The 25,700-nt window shown below is 33.1% G+C and overlaps 1 protein-coding gene across 2 annotated transcripts; it reads left to right on the forward strand.

Moving 5' to 3' along the window:
• The first annotated feature begins 1,189 nt into the window (after positions 1 to 1,189).
• Positions 1,190 to 21,345, forward strand: LOC106061277 (carbohydrate sulfotransferase 11-like). Of its 2 annotated transcripts, none has more exons than XM_013219351.2 (5): positions 1,190 to 1,354; positions 9,006 to 9,192; positions 14,351 to 14,379; positions 16,329 to 16,475; positions 19,359 to 21,345. In XM_013219351.2, the coding sequence occupies exons 2-5, from the start codon at positions 9,006 to 9,008 to the stop codon at positions 20,139 to 20,141; spliced, it is 1,146 nt and encodes a 381-aa protein (XP_013074805.2). In that variant the 5' UTR covers positions 1,190 to 1,354; the 3' UTR covers positions 20,142 to 21,345. The 2 variants fall into 2 exon arrangements, with proteins under 2 accessions (XP_013074805.2, XP_013074804.2); XM_013219350.2 differs by lacking the exon at positions 1,190 to 1,354 and adding an exon at positions 4,315 to 5,248.
• The last annotated feature ends 4,355 nt before the right edge of the window (positions 21,346 to 25,700 follow it).

The raw sequence follows: 25,700 nt of genomic DNA on the forward strand, positions 1-25,700 counted from the left end.
AAGTCAAAACCCCTTTGGCTACGCTCATATAATTTAGAATGTGTAATTTGCTTTTTTTATATTGAAGAGGTATAAAGGTATTTTTCTTAGCTTCAACCCCGCTAAAGGAGGGAGGGGGGTTTAAACTCAAAACCCCCATTGGCTGCGCTGGGGCAAGTGATGGTTAAGTATTAAAATCTCTCCTGAAATAAAGAAAATCAGTAAAAAAAAAATCAGTCACTAAATTCCGACTCTCCCCCCCCCCCCCTGGGGGGGGGGGGAATTTTCATTTCGGGGGGGGGGGGGTTCCCCCTGGCTACGCCCAGAAATATATATATAGTTTATATTACTACTATATATATATGTTTTTCTTGTTTGAATAAGTCCAATATTTGTATTTTGGTCTACAGTGTGTTGGTGAGGCCCCCTTTTGTTTGTTTGATGTGCTCGTGGTGACGAAAGTATTTCCATATATCGAGCCCCTATCTGGCAAGGGCCCTTGAAGGGGTCGCTTTTGTTCGTTACCCTTAAAAAGCCTGCTTTTGCTAAAATCCAAACAGATATATCTCAAGAGAGAAAAAAGTTTGTTCATTTCTAATTGTTTCTTTTATTATTTGGTTCTATAATCAATAACAATACTATTGCCATAGACATAATGAAAAAAATACTAACATTGATATTCAAATTTTATTAGTCTTATGCTGAGTTTGTACTTAATGAAAAAAAAGAGTTTTTTGTCTTAACTTAAAAAAAAATAATATAATAATTATAAATAAAACTCTTACTAAATTTGCGATAAATTTTATGACATTCTTCAAGCTCTACTAATATATGATCTCAGAATGAAACAACGATTTTATACCAGAAACATACCCATTCAAGCTGCATAAGTCTACAATAGGAAGTCAGTTTTAACACTGGACTATTCCGTAGTCTTTAAATTTTATTGTCACATTACCAGCATACAAATTGACCAGTTTCTTGTACACTAAGCACAATGTTCTAGTTCTATTTTTACGTGACCTAGGTCAGACATCCTTTAAACACAACAGTACAATGGACTATCCCAGACAGCAAACATTATCATCAAGCTTTTTTTTTTAGGTTGACGTATCATCTGTTACAATTAAGTGACATTAACTTTTCAAGTGGTGAGTAGACCTGGGGATGGTGATAGCACGACCGACTGTGCAGTCATGTTTCTATTGTCTGTGCTTGTCGTCATTATTAAACGCGTGGCAAGAATAAAGACAAAAAATATTAGAGCGTGCAGAAGACATAGATTTTGATTTTTTTTCTTAGCTTTCTTTGCTGCATCTAAGTGAAAATAAATGTTACTAGGATGAATACCTACTGTTGAGATTAATATGGGACTGTAAGTATAATAAAACTACTTGAATTTGTAAAACAAACTCAGAAATATATATTATCTCGCGTCATTAATTCTATATCGTTGTTTCTTTATTATGTGATATGAACAATAAATATTTCTAAAATTCTGAAATAAGTTCTATCAAAAGTTGTATTTTTAATCAGTTATAAGAAAAGTGTATCTATTATTTCACACACCAGTATGTAATGTAATGTTATGATAGCACATCTTATATCAGCAATATATTTATCGATGTTTTTTAACGGCATTAGAAAGGGGAATAGACGCTATTAGTTTTGTGTGGTCTGTCTGTACATCCGTCCGTCGGTCCGTTCCGTTTAGATCTCTTAAACTAGAAAAGATATTGAAAATCCGACATCATGATATTTTAGTCCATTCAAAGCTCTGATGCAACGGCTATTTTGTTCTTTTCTAAAAGCGAAAAATTTAATTTTCAAACTCAACTATGCAAGCAGGTTTTTTTCATGAAAATACACTATTTATACAAATACTTACTATTAACAAACAGTGATAGCAAGCAGCAGAAGCTATTTAGTAAGGGAGATAACAATTTACCATATTTTTAACACATTTATGTAAACTGTTATACATTTTTTGTAAAACAAAATGAATAAATTTATCGCATAGCATTGTTAAATTAGTACTACCTAGTAAGTATGCTACTACATTTAAACAAAAATGTTCAATTTTATTTTTAAAGAGAAAAAATCTATTTTGTATGCATAAAAGTGGAACATAATTAAAACAACAATTAATAATAACAATAAATAGTAGTTGTTCATATTGTCACGTAGAGTATAGTCACCACCAAAAGGCACTAGGAAGGGGAAATTTTTATTTTTTTTGGGGGGGAATATTTTTTTTTCAAGCTTTGAATAAGAGATTAAACTTTACAGATTAATTAGATCAATAAGATAATCATTATATGACGTTACTTAGGCCAGGTTCACATCGAGATTGTCCTTCACTTTCACTTGCCTGCTGGACCGTTGGGGCACCACACAAGATCGGTCTACTTTCTTTCTCCATTCTTCTCTGTCATTTGCCTTTGATAGAATTCCATTCTAATTTTCTTTCTGAAAAATTGAAACCTGCCTGGTTCTACCACTTCCGAGGCATATTTTGAGTTTTGTTTCCACACAAAATGTCTTTGTAACCTTTTTTTTTTGTTACAGAAAATTATTTTAATTATTTATAAACAAATTATTATATCCTTTAAAAGAATGTCACTTCTTACTTTAAACTATGAAAACTGTTTTTTACGTTTCGCATATTTTAGTGGTAAAGAGTTTACTAAGGAATTGCGAGACCACTACAACGACCTACTGTTTTGTCACTCTCTAGATGAAATATGCTGGTCTCTGTCTTCACGGGGAGTCAGCCACTCTAATTATTAAAAAATTATGTTTAAATCTTAGTTTTGTAAAATTGAATTTCAAGTTATAATTAGATCTTAAAAAAGAACTGTTTATTTGTCCTTTTCAATTTAAGACCTTTTTAGATTTCTGAACAAAGTCAAGACCAGCACACATATTTATATTTCACAATCTTAAAAAGATTGTCAAGAAAGTTTAGCTACGGGTCTGACCTAGTCTGAAAAATATTTGACACTAATTGAGGCAGTCAAGTGAGTTACTAGTTACAGGAGCAGATAATTACATTGAATTTTGTCGCTTACACATTTCGAACAGATGCAGTCCTTGAAGTATGCTAAATATAGATGTACACATTACACACGAATTAAATACACAGAAGATTTGATAGTCGATGTACCGGCATTCTGGATAACTTGGCACTCTATAAATAGCACTCTGGATAACTTGACACTCTATAAATGGCATTCTGGATAACTTGGCACTCTATAACTGGCAGTCTGGATAGCTTGGCACCCTATAATCCTGCAGTCTGGATAATTTGGATTTCTATAATCCTGCAGTCTGGATAATTTGGCTTTCTATAATCCTGCAGTCTGGATAATTTGGCATTCTATAACTCGGCAGTCTGGATTATTTGTCACTCTATAATAGAGAAGTAGTAAGTTACTTTTGCCACCGTACAAGCTCCTAACATAGCACAAAAGCAGGCTCTAAATTTGGTCGAAACAAGATCATTTGGTAATGGACTTTCTGTTCCTTCCACGCCTTTGTAATGAAACAGCGAAAGAGAACTGATAGGATAAGAATATTTTAAGTATTTCTTTGTAAGTACAATGAAGTTGACAGTTTGTATATTTCAATTTCATCCTAGAAAGCTTTAGTTCTTCATAAAGCATGTGCTCTTCCTTTGTTTAAAAACTAATCGACCAGCTTATTTTCTGCTGTTTCTCAATAAAAAATACACACAAGTACAGGAATATATTTCCTGTATTTTTTTTTCCTCTTTATTCACCTCATTCCTGACAACTCAGCATTTTCACAAACTCATGTAAACAAAATAGCCCCAGTTATCGAGACACTACTTGCGCGTATTGAAAGTACGTTATAATAGGAAGTTGTTTTTTAATGAAATTATTCTTTAAATAAACATGAATTTAATTAGTCAAAACAAGGAGTAGACGTCTGCCTGAGGAGGTTCTTTTAAAAAAATAAATATATATATATATTTTTTTTTTGTCTAAAATTTCATCATTTAGCCATAGTAGAGATGTTATATGTAAAAAACAATACCCAAGTTAAAAGCGTCCGTATAAAGGAATAATCCATGTTTAAATTTCAGCGCACTAAGTTTGTTACATAAAGATATGGAAACATTTGTTTAATAGAGATAATATACTTATCTACTTAAAAATGTACTTCATTAATAGTGTACATTATATTTAGGTACAGTAGTGGAACTATTGAGCACTAAAAAAAAAAGGTTAAAAAAAAATTAAGGACATTGTGACAACATGAGTGGCTAATTAGTAGAACAGAAAAAATGTATTTATATTTTTCCAAAAACAAAAATGTGCAATGACTAATACTATCTGACAACGAAACATCACCGACTGGATAGCTTTATGTATGTCAAAACGATGTACTATAGCCCAGACTTGACTCAAGTAGTAACAGATGAGGTAGGAAAATACCGTAGGAAAATACCATGCGGTACAGGTCTGGCATTCAACGCTTGTCGGCGTTTTCTTCAGTCCCGCATCGGGCTACGCACACACTCACGCCCTCCCTCGCACGCTCGTATACATGCACGCTCGTACATCTTTAAAAAAGAAAAAAAAATCCCCTCCCAGTGAGCGTGTATAGGCGTGCATGTCTGTGTACACGGTGAAACAGCTTACCTTAAGTTTTAGTGGAACGTCTGCAAGCGTTTCCAGGCTTGGACTGTGATTCTGTTTTTTTATAGAAATTTTGGACTCATTTTCTTTGCGTATACGTCATGAAGACCTGTTGCTCTTCTGCTGGTTTTTTTTAATTAGAACATGACACAACAAATCATATGACCTTTTCTTTTTAGAACTGTGTATTTTTTTTTTATGACAACTATATAATTAGAAGTTTATTTGACAGCTTCTATGACTCGTTTAAAAATATTCAAATGCAAAGAGTCAAAAAGTTGTTTTAATACATGTTGTCGCTTTGAACACTTTAGTTTGTGAACATGTGTATGTTATTTACCACCACACATAACGAATAGAAATGTCTTAATTGTTAATAGTTTCATTTAAAACGCTACAAGCTTTAAACTGTGTAGTGTAAAAACCAAAGTAGATATTAAAAAGATTTAAAAAAAAAAGACATTCGTTATTTATGAACGTGAAGTGACACTTTATTGCAATCACAGCTGGGGAGGGGGTTTGTGTAAATGTTAGATTTAAATGTTGCTTTTATTTCTGAGATGCCAAGCCTGGAGTAAATTTAACTACGAGGAAATGTAACTAAGGTTAGTAGGTCAACATATAATTGTGTAAACGTGAGTACTAACCAAAAAAAAAAAAGAGTCTCTGTCATGGGAATCTAAAGTCATTTTCATTGTAGACTAGGACTTGATCAACCTGTGAATCTTTAACTTTCTATGACGTTTGTTATAGAACCACGATATGAATACATGTGTTTCAATTCTTGTTATCAACAAAAATAATAATTTGTATTTGATTAATTAAAATAACAACCAGCTTAGCCTTGTGTTAGACTAATAGAACAAGACTACAAAGAGAGCTTATGTTTCACACAAACTGTAAGGCGGCCCACCAGTGTGTTCGAATATTGGTCAAAACAAATATAATAATTTCAAGATATTATCAACAACATAAATACTATGTTGTTAGATATAACTTTCGATTTTATAATACAAAAGAAATACAATGCATTTTAAACGCCTCCATTTCTCTCTTTTCCTCTCCACAAAAACATTGTGCTCAACACCAATTGGGTTTTAGTAAACATGTTTATAGTTCAATGTTACAAATGTGTTTTAATTAGAAATTGAAATGTTTACTCTATTTACCAACCGGTTACTCTTGCTGATTTTTTTTCGTTACTTCCAAGATGTTCCAAAATCTTTTTTAAAGGATTCGGATGCAAACCATTAAACTGCATTAATATAAATGTATTCTTATTAAAATATTATTATAATAGAAGTCCATGAACTAATTTGAAAATATGTAAAAAAAGATTTCTATACATTTTATGTCAATATGAAATTTAATTTGTTTAACACTTATAATTTCAGAAACAATTATAAAAAGGATGCTAATATTTACAGAACCTTCAGCAATCATGTTGTTTTTGCTAGGACTTGCTAATGTGCTCTGTGTAATAAAATCACTTATAGACTTTGTAATTTAAAAAAAAAATAAATATGAATTTAACTGAAAATTTTAATAAGAGTAAAAAATGTGTAAATGTTAAAAACCAATAAAAGCTCTTAATTGTGCATTATAATGGTTATCATGATAATAAGATAATCCGAGAGACTTAAGGAGAGAGACACATGCTAGGACAAATTATCCTTCTTCCCTAGTGCCATTAGATGATGCAATGGATTGCCTTAATCAGCCAGGAAAACCAACGACTTAAAAGATTTTAAGTCACTGATTTTTACCTTTACCTTGACCTATCCATTAGTCTGTTGGACCGTTGGGGAACTATACAAGACTCGTTGACCGTCTTCTCCATTCCTCACTATTTTTTGTCTTAGTTAGAACCTCTTTCAATGGCAGGCCCGTCCATTCTTTTATGTTGTCTTCCCATCACTATCTCTGTCTGCGTCTTCTTCTTTTTCCTAGTATTGTTCCTTGGAGTAGGGTCTTTGCGAGCCCCAAAGATCTTGTTATATGGCCATAGATTTTACTCTTGCGTTTTTGTACTATAGTTAGCAGGTCATCATGGGGTCTGATCGCTGCAGTAACCCTGTCTGTAATCTCTTGGATTGTGATGCGGTCTTTGAATGTGATACCTAGGATCCTTCTGTAGCATCTCAATTCCATTGCTAGGATCCTTCTGTAGCATCTCAATTCCATTGCTAGGATCACTGATTAACATGCATGAATAGATTAACACATAAAATGCGTTAGACATAATTAGCTACTCTTTTGAAGTAACGTCAGTAATCTATAAGTGAGAGTTTGTTTGATTGACAAGTTCACCTCAGAATTAGTATTATAAAAATATAATAAAGCAATGACAATGTTTACCTAATAGTAGAGACCACGTGATCTCCAGCAGCCCTTGATGTCTTTTTGATCTTTTCTGTCCTATGTATCTTCTCTATTTGATTCATGTTTCTCTCTCATCGTAAGAGTAAAGTGAAAGTTGCCCTTTCAGACCTTACAATCTATACGGCGAAAGATGTAAACGTCATCTGTTTCTATAGCCCTCAAGTTAAAAACGACCATACACCAACTTTCAGGTACCCATTAGTGCTGTGTGGACTCAATTCCAGTCCTTATCAGATTTCGAAACTGGTTCGGAAGACAAGCGCTATACCACTCAGCCATCCCTTTCTCCCTTTCTCATTCATTACTTTTCTCATCTCATCTCTTTATCATTCTCGTTGTATTTTTTTTTGTCTCTCTCTCTTTCTTCTATTCATTAGTAACACTCGTACATATACTTTTTTTTCAAAGTTTAAATATTATATAAGAGAACCCAAATCGACCACCGACGGACAACGGCTATATCTGTACTGGTATGGCAAAATATGTAGGTCACAGCTGGGACTCATAACGATATATTAGTTACATGCTTATCATTTGTTGTGATGGGAGCTTTAAGTGGCCAGCATAACGTTAAACTTAACTACTTCCTAATTAATTTCAGGACAATTCAAATCTGAATGATACAATGATTTATAACCTTTCCAACTTTGATAAAAAAAAAAGGAGCTCGCTTTCACTACTTTCGGCTCAGTAATCAAATGCTCTATCGAGTAGCTCACATCAACACTTTTATAATATGAACTTTTCGATGACATTTAAGTTCAGTAACTTCATTTATTGTTTTCTTGTTCGAGTAATAGCCCCTCGGGGGAATTATATCTACAAACAATATTAACTTTTAATGCTTTTTACAAAAGCTTATATAAACTCTGTCTATCGGTCTGATCAAGCTGAAATTTTGCACACTTTTTTCTATTACCTTAGAAAACAAGAATCAATTAAAAAAAAACATATTCGATTAGTTAATTACCTTTTGTTGTTTATTAATTTAATTATTAAATTGGTTTGGTAACGAACAAGGTAAAGAAACAGAATGTCACTGATGTAAGACTAAGACTAAGACTAAAACTGCTTTATTGATCCTTATGGAAATTTGTTGTGATTACAAGGACTCTTTACTCATATAAAGACAACACAACAGAAACATACACATAAATAGAACAGACACAACATAAAGAGTTCATTCAGCGACTACACACAGTGTAGTGGTATTAGTTGAACTGGTCCGTTTTATACTTTGCTTTTAATCTTGAAACTAACAATAGAGACTAACAATAGAAAATAACAATAGAAACTAACAATAGTTTACTGCTTATTTAAACCTTTTGTTTCATTTGTTTGCACTTTTAATCTTGGGCACAGTGGCTCATATGCTGGCTTATTGCGGCTGTAGCCATCGAAATAAAATCCAGGTCGTTTAACTTTTTTAAAATTTTTTATGCATTTTAAAGGCGATCACAGTAATAATCACCCATATACCCTGTTATTGCACACCCCTTTCCCAACTGATAAAGACAGGAGCATAGGATAGGATCATAGCATATTGAGAAAGCTCAAAGCATTAAATTACGCTGCACAAAAACAATTGGTAAAAATATTTCTAATCGTACAGATGAATTATTGTTAGACTAGATTTGTATGTATTACAAATTTAATTACATGCCTATCAAAACCAATCTATACAACTTTACCCAATATAATCTTTCTTTATTTTTTTAAAGTATTTGTTTTATCTCCTTGTTTAGGGAATAATTTTTTAAATGCATTGCATGAGAGTAACGACATTTAAGCTTGCTTGCATGGCGGAAGGACTAGGGTAGCTTATAGTTTGTAGCTTATAGCCTCTGATATTTGTGCTAAAAATATCGAAAGCTGCTTTTCGACTGCCAAACAGCAGTATATGCGGACCCGTTCGGCGCCGCCTCTGTTTGAAAAGCACACTATTTTTAATAGTGTTCAAACTATGTTGACATTCCCCAGATGAGACTTCTACAGAGGGCTAATGGTGCCACAGCCAGCACGATCATGAGGATCCCTATACGTCTGCTAATTGCCATTCCCACCGTCATTGGAGCCCTGGCCCCCATTCTGCTACTGCTCACTAACTACTGGCCCAGCACACGGCATCACACAGACTCTAGGCTCCTGGTGACCTCATTCTCAGATGGTAGGTAGTGACTGGGTGTGGTTGTTCTTTTTAAGTAAAATGAAACCCAAGAGGTTTGTTTATATTGTGTATTGTACATCCGCGGCTACAGTGTTAGTGTGCGCCTGTTGGCATACAGATGTTGTTCTTTTTTATATATATTTCACCAAAACAAAATTAAGATTTAAAAAATCCATAAATTTTATAGTCAAAATCTATATATCCTATAACTAACCATTATCCACTGGCTACGCTCGCAGATACCATGGCTATATATTGTTATGTAGTAAGGAAAAAAAACACATAGGTATTTATGAATGTAGTATCCTATTAAATTGCACAAAAATCAATAAGTTTTATTATTTAAATTCGTAAGTGCTCTAGGTTTTTCTCTGAATCTAAAATAAAACAATTTTGTTTTTTCCTAATTCATCATCATCATCATCTGTTCCTTGACTATCGTGGTAGGGGTGCCGTGACTAGTGTGACTAGTGTGACTAGTGTGACGTTCACGTCACCAAATCCCTCCATTTTCCCCAATCAGTAAGAGAGAGGCCAGTCCATTCTATGACATTGCCCAGCCAACTATTCTTCCGATGACCGTTTCTTTATGCTCCATCTACTGTACCTTGAAGGATGACTGTAGACTTTAGACAGTCAGCAATGTCTTACAATATGACGAAACCAGATCAGCTTTCGTCTCTTCACAGTATTGACGAGTTCCTATTTAACAGCCAAAAAATGTAACTTAATTTAACGTCTCTGAAGATTTATCTCCAAATGAGTGTCACATTAACCGTATATAACTAGCATATAAAAATACTGGCAGTTGGCAACATGCAATTCATTATAAACATTAACCAGGCCCGACTAAAAAGTACTATGTTGGGAAAAAAAAAACAACATCAGTTAAACTTTAATAAATTAAAAAACAATACTAAAAATCATAAGAAAAAACATAGTCCAAAAATACCAGGAATTATAGCTAGTTTATATACTTCACATATTTTAGAAGTGCTCGTCAAATTTCACTATAATTGAATTAGTTTGATTAGTGATAGTTAGGTTCGTCCTATTGTTTCGACAGGCAACACTCTATATTACTTCTGTTTACTTTGTAGTGGTTTGGAAAAACTAATAAAAAAAAAAAAAAAAGATTCACTACTTCAATTTAAAAAAAAAAGAAAATATCTCTATATAAAAATTAAACTGGCAGAAGGTCTAAAAGCAAACACCAGCTCTTATAAATATGACTTACGTTCTTTGATAAGACGTCTGACCTGGTCGTGCGTTGAACATACGTGCCTATTCTTTAAAAAAAAAATGTTTTTGACAATCCCCAGGTGCAGCATCACACTGGAGGTTAATGATCTCACCCAACGATAATGATGCACTCTCTTCCTACAAATACCGTTTGATTCACATCGTTATGAATACGTGTGTTTGTAACCAGCTCTACGTGCAATAGACATAGAACAGAAGTGTCATTATTTCATAAGATTCCATTAAAATAAAAAGTACAAATGGACAGCTCTTCGGTAACGTTCAACTCCTTGCCTTAAGATTGACTAAGTTCATGAGTTAAACGAAGACACGTGCATACTTTGAAAGGCTTAGATTTATTCGTATTCTATTGTCATTAAATATATCTAGCTCAGTAGCCTACAAGTTGAGATTATATTTATGATACACCAGCAAAGAAAAGATATAGTTGTAAATGGCTCGTAAAAAATCGCTAGGCAGGGCTGTCTTTCATCTTCAGTTTAAATCTGTCAATTATCATTAGCAGCATCGCTGTTTTTCATCATGATCTTTTAACAGATGGGTTAAGTGAATAACTACAGAGTACAAAGATACGCCAGTATCTGATTTTTTTTTGTTTCATGATGTTTTTAAAATGTCACTTTCTAGTGTGGCCTGAAATTTAAATGTAATTTAAAAAAATTATGTGTCAATTGTGGTATCATTTTACTGGTATTTGTTAACATATGAGTTAGGCAAATTCCATAGGATACTCATTAGCACTATGATTTACACGATTGTAACATGTAGACAATGAATATATAATGTTTTTTATTATTGAAAATCTATATCTATGGTTTCAGACTCCTTATATATACTTTTATCATTTTATTAATGCTAAAAATTTCCTTCGATGCACTTCTAAAAAGTCACTAATTACAGTGTTTTGATAATTGTTTTTTTTTTATCTTTAATATTAATTTATGCAAGAATGTGTTTGATGTAACCATCTCAAGCTTGAATCAAAGTCTAGGATGGTAAAGTGGTGGAGAGATGAAGGATGATGTTCTCAGCAGTGCTCTGTTTTCAATCGGAGCTTTTAGTTTATGTGTGTATGACATAGAACTAGATAATTCTAGTATTGTTTGGTTTCGCTAGAGAGTTTACAGATTTATCTTTTTAAAAAAAGTAGACTTCCCCTTTCAGACCTTGAGATCTATGGGGCAGAGGATGTAACGGTCATCTGTTTCTATGGGCTACGGTTAACGAAGGTGTCATGTGGCCAGCACCAACTACCTTTACTTTCCCCCAACCAATGTCAGGTACCCATTAGAGCTGAGTCTCTGGGTGTCAAGCTCTCTACCACTCAGTCAGCGGGCCTCCTTTATCTTTAAGCTGTATCTCAATTCACTTTAAGTTTGACATTTTGGGAGAACCCGAAGATCTTAATTGTCCTATCCATGGTCCTCAATCATATCCTTAATTACCGCTATACCGATAGAATAACCATGTGTATTATTATTACCTGTGGTTTATATCAATCCTGGGTTGTCTTAACATCCCGATAAAAACTATTAAATACCAGATGATATTAAGGCAAGTAGAGGTAGGTCAGTAATTTCCGGTTTGAAAACAAAAAGTCGTGTATCTTATCTAGTAAATTACAGACATTCCTGTAGAGAAGAATATACCGTAGTTTAGTCCTACACGTATCCTTGTGTCAATCTAGTCGTGAATCAGAGATGTATATAGCTCCACTAAGTCATGCGAGTAAGTAGAAGTGAATCAGGCAACCCGTTCTAAGCACTTTGGAAGTAGGGACACTTGTACGATTTTGTCCTTGCATATGGAGTAAGAAATGTGCTTTTATGTATGTGTCTTTCTAGTGCCTAAAATTTAAGATATATTCGGATTTTAAACTGGAATGTAGATCTTGGATTAAATATACTTTGATGTATTTGTATACAGTAAAGTGCTGCCTTTAGGCTCAGTAAACAAAACTCTGCCAAGACAAGCGAAGTCCAAGCGTACTTAGCCTCTCGACCACGTTTCTCACAGTAGGCGCTATTGTAAATAATTGATGGAATCTTGGCTCTAAATTATGAAGAGTTCTACTTTTATTTGTTGTATTTTCATTGGTTTATTTGTACCAATGGAGTTACTACCCTTGAGACAACTCCATTGTCGCAAGAGGCTTGAGAGTTTTCAAATGTAAAGTTGCAGTTTTCTAGTTAGTTCTGTTACTTCAGCCTGCGATTGTTTTGCTACAGTTCACTTACATTTTACTTTGATTATTTTATTCAATATGTCTTTTCTCTTGGGAGTCGATTCCGGATGTTTCTTGAGTCATTGATAGAGATGACCTTCTGTGTACGTCACGTCTACTTCCGGAGTTCAATACAGTACTGTACTATTCATTTGTCAAGATTTGGCAAGTTTACAAGCTGGTTGCATTGAGTTATCATATTTTTTTAAATTTTATTGTCTAATTAATCTTTAATTTATCTAATACAATTTTCTTTTAATCATCATGGATTCTTTACTCGAGAAGCACATATTGGCGCTATATTTACCACTTACGGCATGCCCTTAAACTCATACATAAATATATATATACACACACAATCTTGCAGATCTACACTGATTCTTCCTTTTATATAAAAAAAATATTCTGAAGCATTGGCCGGCAGCCAGTTTAGTAGGAGATGAAAACTCCTACATAACACGCAAAGCGTTCAACCTTTTCCTATTCCTGAGTCACTGTGGTCGACAGTTAGCTAAATGAGCAGTACGGTCTGCGTAGTAAAAAATCTCTTGAAAAATGCTTGGTGTAGGCTGGATGTCTTGCAAGTTCAAAATATAACCTGTTTTGTTTTACAATGTACACTGTAGGTTTGCAAAGAAAAGTTGAATAAGTAAAAGCGAAGTTGTATAAGTGAAGTTGTATAAGTGAAGTTGTATAAGTGAAGTTGTATAAGTGAAGTTGTATAAGTGAAGTTGTATAAGTGAAGTTGTATAAGTAAAGTTGTGCAAATGAAGTTGTATAAGTGAAGTTGTATAAGTGATGTTGTATAAGTGAAGTTGTGCAAGTATAAGTGAAGTTGCATAATTATATAAGTATATGTTATACTTTATCTCTTAATTTTGTTGAGATATTGAACAATATAAATCACAACAAATTTCCGTAAGGATCAATAAAGCACTCTTAGTTTTAGTCTTAGTCTTAAATGATTATTAAAACCTGACAGTGATAAAGAATTATTATAAATGCAAAAACGATTATTCGATGCTATAGAAAAAAATGAGAGAGAGAGAGAGAGACAAAGTGAGAGAGAGAGAGAGAGACGGTAAGTGCGAGAGGGAAGGGGGAGAAGAGAGAGGGGCCAAAAAGAGTTAAATCTAGTCAAAAATTGTTTCACTTAAATAATAAATCATTGTCTTGAAATGACAATAAAAATACGTGCAGTATTTCAGATGACTTCTCCAACGCAGTTTGTGTCCTGCACATTTGGCCACATCTGATGCAAACAAAAACCATTGATTTTTTTAAATATATCTAGCTACTAAACTAATAGAATCAACCATCTCGTCCTTGATAAATATTTATAGTCAGCCAATCAGCGCAACACTATTGCAGAGTGTATTCCAGTCAATTACGTAATTATAAGAATACAGACTATGTCATTACACAAAATTGACAATATTTGACAAATTGAACGCCTACAAGGTCAGGCCGTCCTACCACAAAGGAGGTCAGGACATGTCCGAAAAAAAAAGAATTTCAAATGTTTAATGGCTTAACGGATTTAAGATACATATTAAATAATTATGTTTCAGCAATTTTTAGCTAGTTAACTGTAAAATATTTAAAACGTAAGCCAATTGATCATATGAAGGTTTTTATTATTATTTTTATTTTTATTTATTCCGCAAACAGGTAATCGTGTTGGACTACAGACGGGCGATGTAAGTATTCATAATAAAATTAAAAATCTTCTCTCTCTCTCTCTCTCTCTCTCTCTCTCTCATATTCTGTGTCAACATTTCTGTATTTAATTTAATTATGTCTGATGGATAGAGAGACTAACACTTCTTACAATTTAAAACAATTCAAATTACTTTGGTCCAGGTCTAGTGGGACACTTTAAAATTTCTAAAAAAAACGAAAGCCAATTACGCTTGTTTCTTTATCAACAAAAAAATGTTAATGTGAATGTTACTTTGATTCTCTTACCTTGTGAAAATTCAAACCGTTTTAGAAATCTTAATATCATGTTTTGTATTTTGGCTTTATAAAATATTGAACTAGAAATTAAAGTGAACTAGAGTATGTGTCTAATGTTGAACTAGAAATTAAAGTGAACTAGAGTATGTGTCTAATGTTGAACTAGAAATTAAAGTGAACTAGAGTATGTGTCTAATGTTGAACTAGAAATTAAAGTTGAACTAGAGAATGTGTCTAAGGTTGAACTAGAAATTAAAGTTGAACTAGAGTATGTGTCTAATGTTGAACTAGAAATTAAAGTTGAACTAGAGTATGTATCTAATGTTGAACTAGAAATTAAAGTTGAACTAGAGTATGTGTCTAATGTTGAACTAAGAGCAACTTCTGAGTTTTTTGTATAGCAATGATATGGAACGTTGATAATAATGAAAAAAATAGCTCCATAAAGTGTCCTTCCATGTGGCTTAACGAAACTTGATATTGATAATCAAAAATAAATTTAAAAAACGCTTGTTTATAAAACACTAACATGGCTTTGATAAAAAGTCAAGATGGGATTAGGAGAATGGATCAATACAGTTCAGTGTTATTGTTACAAAAAAAAAAGATCAGACCACCCTGTAAAAATGCCAGGCAATCAGTCAACGCCCATAACATACCTGGCAAGGGAAATAAATGTCAATAATAAGTCCAAAGAAGCTTTTCTTCCAGCTACGTACTGACTTATCCCCTCCCCTCTGCTTACTGAAATATTCAAAAGTCATTAATCATTAGGTCATTCAAATTACCTTTGCAGAGCTATGAATTAATTTATTTAGAAATTTAAATTGAGCTAAAAACACTTTTTTGTTTAAATAAACTAAACTTAATAGATCTATTTATTATTCAATATTTACAGCTTTCTTTCTATTTAGTAGCACATTTCCACTACCTTAAAACCTCTAGTTTGACCGTTATAGTAAATGTAAATTTGGCTTGACTAGACTTACAAAGACAGTCAGCCTTAGTGTTCCGAAGTTAAAAAATAACACTTAACACTAATAGCAGGGTTAATTTTAAGTTGCTTGAATTGTATTAAAAGAATATCCAAGCTTTACTTAAATTTTTTACTTAAATCTAATATAGATTACATCTAGAAGATCTAGAAGGAGATCTAGACTAGATCTTATGAGTTCTAAATCTTAAGTCTAGATCTAGAAATATATCTAAATGTCCATATAATGGAAATATAGATAAATTAATACATATGTACGAAATGCCGTTGACTGAATTGCTAAGTGCGTATCAAATTACGTTTACGGTGTCGGTGTCTAAATTAGCGGTTTGATACCCGGTTTGAACCAACTTTTATTATTATTATTTATTTATTATACTTTTAATAGTATAATAAGTTTATTATCTATTTTTTTAAAATGTATTTTATATGTTTTTCTGGCTAGATGTAATTAATATCAAATTCATTCTTATACATAACAAACGTAAAGTTTTAGTCTAAATATATCAGCATGAACTAAGTACTAAGAAAAGAGAATATGAAGGTGCTGCGATTATCAGCTACAGAAAACATATTAAATTTTCGAACTATTATTTATGGCTTAACATTTTTTTTTTTACCAATTGCAAGAAAATCAATTACTCTACACATAAAAATAAATAAATATTTTTTTGTTGTTGTTGCTGTTATCTAAAGGCAGATGTCAAGGTCACGTCTGCACCAGTTAGTCCTGAATGGTGGAGGAATCACTTGAAGATAAATTGCCGCAAACTTGGTTACAATGGAAATCGAAATTTCTCCAAGACATTGCTGCAGAATATCATTGTGGATGACAGACATAAAGTAGGGCAACACTGAACTTTATTTTAGGTTTTATGTACTGTTATTTAGTGAATACTGAAGGTTAAAATAGAAGGCCTTAACACTGACCTGCGACGTCGCAACCTATGTAACGATGGGAAAAAAAGTATCAATGGCTCATTTTAAAATACATTTTTCATTTATTAAATAACTCATTGAATGAAATACTGATTTTAAATGTTGTTTTAGAAGAAAAGGTTTTTGATAAGAACTTAGCTTTAAATTTAATTTCAAAATACAAACTGCTTTTATAACGTGCCGTTTTGACATATCCTGATGATACACTTGACAATAATCTAAATAAGACTAAATAGAGGCCTGATCTAGACCTAGTAATCCGTGTTAAGTAAGACATACGAATTCCTGTCTAGATCTAAGGCTACACCAATATACAAGCATAACTTTTGGGGAGAGAGCTACGTATCTGGAACGTATCCGTGCTGTGTTTAGGTGATCAGTTAACGGCAGCTCTGCTGTCAAGAGAGCTCTTATATTTTAAACCTTTATTCCAGAAGAGTTAGAAGAGTCTTATTATTGATGACGTATTGTCATGTTGCTTTTAAATAAAAAAAAAATAACGCCAAATGATTTTTTTTACTTTAAACAATCACAACAAACTGAATATTCCTGGTCCATTGATGAATTTCACAAGGCTGTGAAAACACAAACTCTTTTTGTAATCTTGTTTTATACGGTATCTGGGTCAGCACTCAAATCTTGTACGCTTATTTATTAAGAGTTATAATTTAGGCTTAGGCATTAAACTTTAGGCCATATATATTGAACATTACACGTTGATATAGTTATTACGCTAGGTTTTATTTCAAGAGATCATGAGATATAGATTAAGTTAGTATTAAAAAAAATAAAAAAAAACTCTTTTGATAGGTAACTATTGGTGATTCCTTCAGCCACTGCTTATACATCCATTCATATATTATGAATCCTACATCCTTGTTTTCGTATATAGATTAGTTAAATTTAAATTACATGTAATAATATTATACAAAGTGTCTGCAAATGTTGTACACATTTACATATTTATGTATTTTTTATATTTCAAATTTAGTTTTGGTAGATAAGAAGGTGAATAATTTACATGGTTTCCTTCAGTTTTCATTAATGTTTTGGTATCTACTTAGGGACATAGAGACGAAGTTATCATGCATTTCTGAAATACACAATTTCATTAATTAAATACATTCTTAATGCCACCCACGTCTGTGATCAACATTTGTATTGCGGGATTGATTCAGCATTATTTAAGTCAAACTTTTTCACATGAAAACCTCATGTCCAGTTCATATGTTTCCTGTTGACTTTCATCTCAACTTCAAACGTATGCAATTGTTTCAACCAGCTTTTTTTCCCTCTTTCCTCCACGTCTGACTTAAAACTTCCATGAATGAAACACTTTACCTTTTCTTGTAAACTGACTCTGCGTCATTTCTTCAAGATGAAGTTGGCCAATTCATAAATGACACTCTTCACCGTATCCGTCTTCAGTTCTTAAGTTTAAAAATGTATAGAAGGCTGCTACTATTGGGGGTTTTGTTGTTGCTAGTTTAGTGTTGCTACCGATTTCACTTGTAGTTAATTCTCATCGTTGGCAAGAGAAACCTTTAGAACATGGACTGCAAGATGATATATGCATTACCCTTAAATGTATTCAGTGTAGCTATGCACATTAGTAGACTACAACACCCTTTGATAGCGTTTAACATCAAAAGTAAAGAAGAATATTTTGCTTATATACTGGGAAGACGTATTTATGAATCTAAGGCTCTAAATGTGTTACTACTTGAATATTCCTTGCTTACAGAATATAGGAAAAGTTTACAAGCTATGTATTTAATTAGTAACTATAACGTTTTGTTTATTTTATTTAACAATTCATGTTCATATGGATGATGTCTTTCGATTGCAACAAATGTGTTTTTTATTTAATAATTTAATCGTTACGAAATGTAGAGTCTGACACTGTTTAGTTTATCTTTTTATTTATAAAGTCTTTATCTATTATATATTTGAATCTTCTTTTCTTCCACGTTTTTTTTTACGTTACATTCTATTGAACCACATTTCTCTATATTTCCTTTTCTTCGTTATCTACGTCTTCAAATAATTTAACTGTATAGAATTTAGCCCTTGTTATCTAGAGAGAGTAGTCCTTAAGGGAATTCAGGCACGACATGGCCTAAAATTGTGCCGATGTGCCTAAAAGCAAAACCAAACCAAATCAAATAATTTCAAACAGATCTTCAATTAAAAATCCAACTAAGAGGAGATCAATGTAACACGAAAACTCCCGATGAAAATTAATTGTAGCTATTAAATTTTATTAATAATCATTGATAATATTAAAGCTTGTCTTAGAGTCTGGAGATCAAGGTGGAGTGTAGTATGTCACTTTGCTACGAAGTATTAGCTGCGATATAGGTCTACATCTTTGCCACGCTCAACGCCGACGTAACCGTTGTCTGCCGGTGGTCGGTTTAGGTCAATGTGAGTCCTCGACAGTAGATTTCCTTTTAGTCTAAAATGTGTATCCCGCGGCATTTTGTAATAAATATCCAGATGTTTTAATCGGAAGCCGTCTGTTATCAGGTGTTCTCTACGCCTAAGCTGGTGTTTAAAGCTTTTCCTCTGTTGCGCCAACCATCTTTCAGCACAAAGAAAAGCACTGCCATTGTCAAACGGTCATCGCCCGTACGAAATATGTGCTCTGACTCGCGTGGCTTTCTATAATACACTTATTCAAATATCATCTTTTTTGTCTTTAATGAGCTAGAAATACACATTTTGTTTTATTTCCATATCCATTTTTCTTATAACTTCCACTTGTGAACTACTTTTCTTCCATAGGCGATGTATTGTCTTATCCCCAAGGTGGCATCAACAACATGGAGACGTATCTTCCTCCTGTTATCCGGCTACGCCTCTGTTGAAAATATAACTTCAATACTACCTAATGAGATATACGACAAGTCCAACAAATATCTCAAACGTCTCAGTGTCTACACCAAAGAAGAGATCGAGTATCGTGTGGACAATTATTTCAAGTTTGTCTTCGTCAGAGAGCCCTACGAACGGCTTCTCTCCGCCTTTAGGAACAAATTTCTGGTCAACACAAACTCGTCCAGCTACTTTAAAGGTAGATTCGGGAAAAAAATCATCAAAAATTACAGATTCGAACCTGAATCTGATCCCGATGGAAATGGTGTAAAGTTCTCAGAGTTTGTGGATTATCTTCTAGATAAGAAAAGAAAAATTGCTATGAATGAACACTGGGAAACATTTTATAAAATGTGTGCGCCCTGCAAGATAAAATATGATTTTGTTGGTAAGATGGAGTCAATGTTGTCCGACACCGACTTTGTTTTAAGTCAAATTTCACCAGAAATAAAATTTCATCTTCCAAGCAGAACAGAGTTGAGATATTCTCACAATAAGACAAGTGATTTTATGAAAGATTTTTATAGACAGCTATCTAGACATTCTATTTTCAAGCTATATCAAATGTACAGAAACGACTTTTTGCTTTTTAATTATTCAATTCCTCTAGAAATTTTAAATATTTTATCAGAGAATAGTACACATAGCCTGGAGAAAATTATATCAAAAAATGAAATTATTGATTATGTGTAAATATAAATTAGCCCTCTGTGAATATTATGATTGGTATTTGAATACGAATCGAATCAAATTTAAGACTCGAACCATTTTGAACATAGACGCAGTTCACGAAAATGTTTTAGCGGCCATACAGGCTACACACTTTTGGGGGAAGAAAATCTAACTATCTGTTGTAGACTTCACAGGTAATGTTTAATTGGAACTTTGGTATGATGGTATATTTGGTCTGTTTATAATGAATGTATTGTTATTTTTGAAGCACTAGTGGCACTGTGGATGAGACATTTTCTGAAGGAAAATTCAGCTTAGTATTATTAATATTACTTCAAAAATTTTTGATAACGATCTCGACGATCGTCTTTGTACCTTCCACGTGGGCTCGTCTATCGATCTGAAATTGCCTGACGGAGATCATCTTCCAGGCAGTGTTACTCCAACAAAATAACAAGCTTTGATTTTAATCTTACGTTGGGGAGGTTTGTAATAAATTTGAAGGATTTAAAGTTAAGAATTTCATTTCATTTCTTTTTAATTTGTAAAGAAAATGTACTAAAATAATTGAATATATCAAATTTATTTTTTTTAAAAGTTATTTTTCTTATTCTTATTCGAAAATAAAAAAACGGCATGAAGTACAAAAACAATATTTGTAAAGAGCTAGTATCATTTTTTGTTCATTAGCAGATTTGTATTTGTAAATAGAGCTAGAGAGTTAGAGTTAGAGAGTAATTGAGTAACAGAGAGAGTGAGAGAGAGAGAGAGTGAGAGAGAGAGAGAGTGAGAGAGAGTGAGAGAGAGAGAGAGAGTGAGAGAGAGAGAGAGTGAGAGAGGGAGCGTGAGAGAGAGTGAGAGAGAGAGTGAGAGAGAGAGAGAGTGAGAGAGAGTGAGAGAGAGAGAGAGAGTGAGAGAGAGAGAAAGTGAGAGAGGGAGCGTGAGAGAGAGTGAGAGAGAGAGAGTGAGAGAGAGAGAGAGAGATGACAGTCAGACAGAAAGAAATAAAAAAAAATAATGAAAATGAGATCGCAAGAATGACAGAAAATATACTATCAGGAGAGAATGAGAGAAAGTGAGAGAGAGAATGGAGAAAAAAGCTAAAATATTTTACAAGAGATTTTAATTATTTGATTTAATTTGTATACATTTTACATCTAAGGATTTTTTAATCATCCCATATTTTCCGGTCAATAAAAAAAAAAAAGAAGTCTTGACTTTATCTCATCATTTGTATTTACATCATTTTGTTTGTTTGTATACAGGTGAATACAATTCAATGATTCGTTTGCTTTTTTTTACGACAACTTATTCTATGTTTTCTATATGACATCTATGAATAATGAACTCAGTGTAGATTTGTCTAGCAAGAAAAGGTCACATTATGATAAATGTCAAGTTTATTTTATTTTTTATTTACAAAGCTTATATTAACTCAGTCTGTCTGTCTGTCTGGTAAAAAATGTTTGTATACGTTATTTCTCCCACGACCACCTCGGATCAAGCTAAAATTTAGCACAATTATTTCTTTTACCTGACAGCACAGGAATCAATAAACAAAAATAACAAATTAGTTAATTAAATATTGGTAATTTATTATTATGTTTGGTATCCTGAACAAAGGAAAAAAATTGTACTTGACTGATGTGGTGGTATAATTTGAGTAATTTCCCTTTATAATTTTCTTTAAGGTATGGAACTAACAGTAGATAATTGTAAACCTTCTTTTTCATAATCAACTCCCTGGCACATTGTATTGGCTCGAGAAGAGTGAGGAGGTTTAATCCCTAAGTTCGAATTCAGGTCGTTCTCATTTTTTAAATAATCGCTGTAACATTGACACACATACTGTGTTAATATTAGAAGATTGTCAGGGTGTCGTATTATATATATATATATATATGTACTGCTGCTACTGCTATGCTCTCTCTGCTTGTCTCTTGTTCTTGTTGACTATGCTCGCTAGGGGTATGAATCCTCAATAACACTTAACAATACTTGCTTATTTACTCACATACGAACAGTTACCACTAGATAGCCTACACATCAACTCCAACTCCAAATCTCCAAGAATATATCAATATTTTAATATCCAATATTGCTCAAGTAAATATTAATAAACACAACACCAGTCCATCAACTTATAAATATATATATGCATAAATACCAGTCCAGGAAGTAAACGTCCAACCTTCCTGGACCGGGAGCAAGACCTTACTGACTAACACATTCTCTCGCACATTCAACGAAGACTTAATCACTCAGTTCACAACACGTGCAACACTTCGCATTCATAACAAGGGGATATAACAATCACACCGAAATATCAAACTAACATTCATTCTCGCCATACCTCTCCCTGACATCCCCCCTCTCACGATATGACTGTTATTAGATAACAGTCATTCAAATATATACATAAATATACATACATACACACACTGTGTCATACACATACTTATATACATATATATAAACATATATATCTACACACAAATGTATACAATGTACATGAAAGTGAAATAGCCCTTATTAGCCTAACAAAAGAAATATGTCCAGCTATTTACAACAAAGGGAAAGAGAGAAAAGAATAAATGAGAAAAAAAAATAGTGGCATGGAGAGTTAAATTACAATTTGAAGTCGACAAGCCTAGTCCTTTCCACGTTAATATTTAATATGTAAAACAGCAAACATACAAGAAAAGATCAACTCCTATGTATAGTAATAATATACGACAAGATACCATCTCTAATAGTTAAAGGCACGTTTCACATTGTATTGGGAAAAAAATGAATTCTAACAATTATAACTAATACAACTATGCTAAGTCTTGACAGTGTATCTGCTAGTAGACAATGGTCTGTGGTCAAACTGAATTGTGCATCCTCCTGGGTATCAGAGGTATCTGTCTAGGCGTTGGACACTCACGCTACTAATGAAGTAATGCTACTCTCCATGTATCGGCTCTCTGCACTTTACCGGAAGGAAGCCATCTACTTGGTGCAACACACAGCAAGCTATTTCGGGTGAACTGTTTAGATAATACAATATATTAAGATTTGGTACAACAACAAAAATTAAAATACAAGAAGAGGACAAAATAGGCTGAATTTTCTCTATTGCCAAGTCGCACTCGGGAATTCAGGTGACCCTCGTGGACATTCCCCTTCTCAGCAACAGGGAGAGGGGAAACACTACGTCAAGATTTCTTTTTTCTTTTTCTTGGAAGTTTTAGGTACAAAAACATTTGTAGCCTATTGGGGTCTGGTTTAACTTTACCCCCACCAACAACTTGAAAAACTTCTTTAAGACTTATTTTTCTTCTTCTGGGGATTTTTAGGTAGAAAAACATTTGTAGCCAATTGGGGTCTGGTTTTACTTTACCAATACCAACAACTTGATAAACTCCTTTTGTTAGGTTTAATCTCTTCAATGGTTTGTGTACTCTGTGAAATGGTCTCAGAACATGAATAATATTATTGTCAATAAACTGACAATCAATAAGTTCCTTATCAATAAGTTCCTCAGTAGTTAAGACATTTTCTATTACTTCTCCAATTTCTATCTCATTAATATCAATAAGTTCCTCAGTAGTTAAGACATTTTCAATTAATACTTCCTTATCTTCAATCTCTCTCATATCATTAATAATATAATTACAATCCTTTAGTTCCATATTAGTTAAGACATTTTCAATTACTTTTTCCTTTTCTATCTCACTGATATCATAAACAGTATAATAACAATCATTTAGTTCCTTACTTGATAAGACATTCTCAATTTCTTCATTATCTTCTGTTCCACTTATATTATTATCAATATCCTGACAGTTATTTTGTTCCTCATTAGTTAATATGTCATTTTCAATTTCTATTTTATAGTTCACATCTCCCTGTAATGACAGTTTTACTTCCAGTTCTATTTTCAACTTTACCACTTCTATTGCCTTTCTTTCTAATTCTAATTTTGATCTTTCTAGATCTAGTTTTTGTCGGTTTAAATCTTTTAATCTTTCTAGATCTAGTTTTTGTTGGTTTAAAACAAACTCTCGTAATTCATCACCCTGAATTCCAAACATGTGGGCCTGTTCTATTAATACCTCAATTGACCTAGGTTTAAACTCGTCCAGTTCTATTTCCAACTTTACCACTTCTATTGCGTTTCTTTCTAATTCTAAATTTAATCTTTCTAAATCTAGTTTTTGTCGGTTTAAATCTTTTAATCTATCTAGATCTAGTTTTTGTTGGTTTAAAACAAACTCTCGTAATTCATCACCCTGAATTCCAAACATGTGGGCCTGTTCTATTAATACCTCAATTGACCTAGGTTTAAACTCGTCCATGGTAATCACAAGTAAGAAATATTACTGAATAAGCGTAAATTAACTTATAAAGGTTAAGTTAACAAGTAACGTTCAATTCACACAAGACAATAAATTATAAAAAAGATCAACAAAAAAAAAAATTCACCCTTTATCTCCCCTACTGAAAAGGCAATGTACACTCGACCCTGAATGCTCGATACAACAGACAAAAGAAAACTCAACTTATCTGTGTCTGATGCCAGGAAATAAATGACGACTCTTCCCACACGACAGTGTTGCTTTAAGAATGTAGAACTTCTGGAGTGTCAGGTCGCTGTTCGGCCTCCTTGTAAACGCTTTATGACTCACAGCAGATTTAGAGAATGAAACAAATACAAAACAAAATTATTCAAACATTGATATAATACTAATAGTAATAATATGGGTGCATACAAAAAATGATTATCTAGTCAGGTAGTACAATAATTTAATAATAATCCAACATCAATGTAGTAAAGGTAGATAAATCACGATTACTTGAGTAATTGCATTCATGTAGAATAATTCAATAGTAAGTGAAAACTAGTAGTAGTAGTGTCTCTTTAAATGGTGATGTCCCTTTAAATGGCGATGTCTCCAAATGGCGATGTCTCTTTAAATGGCGATGTCTCTAATTCCAATAATCCAATAATAAGTAAGTAGTAGTAGTAGTAGTAGTAGTAGTGTCTCATTAAATGGTGATGTCTCTTTAAATGGTGGGTGACGCAATGACCTCGGTATACAAGAAGTAGCTGCAAGTCACATTAGTCAATGACCTTTCGTAGAGTTCTAGTAGACTGCTTGACTTCAACAATAACGTGTTGATGGCGAAAAAAAATAGTTCCTCCGTGTTCTCAAAAATGTAAACAATGTCAAGTCCTTCAATTTGTGTCAAGAGACTCTCAAATACTGGCCGAACGAGGCCCAAAATGTCAACGCGTAGTAGGTTACAAATAATACAGATTGCCTTGAATCCAACTTTAGTAGACAATGTCATGTACAATAGTTACTGTCCCAGACCGGACGAAGCTCAAAAAATTCGGTATCCTTTTCTTTGCTTGTGTTGCTTATTCTTTATTTTCTTATCGACTTCTTCAACGTGACGAATGACATAACAGGTATAACTGACCTGCCCGGACTAGCCCTCAGATAGATGTCAAGAATAATACTGTATTAGTACACCGGTTAATACACTGGTGTTTAATAATACAGGTAACAGGTACAACGATACCTGCCC

This window comes from Biomphalaria glabrata, chromosome 4 (genome assembly GCF_947242115.1).
Source record: "Biomphalaria glabrata chromosome 4, xgBioGlab47.1, whole genome shotgun sequence".
Taxonomy (NCBI): Eukaryota; Metazoa; Mollusca; class Gastropoda; family Planorbidae; genus Biomphalaria; species Biomphalaria glabrata.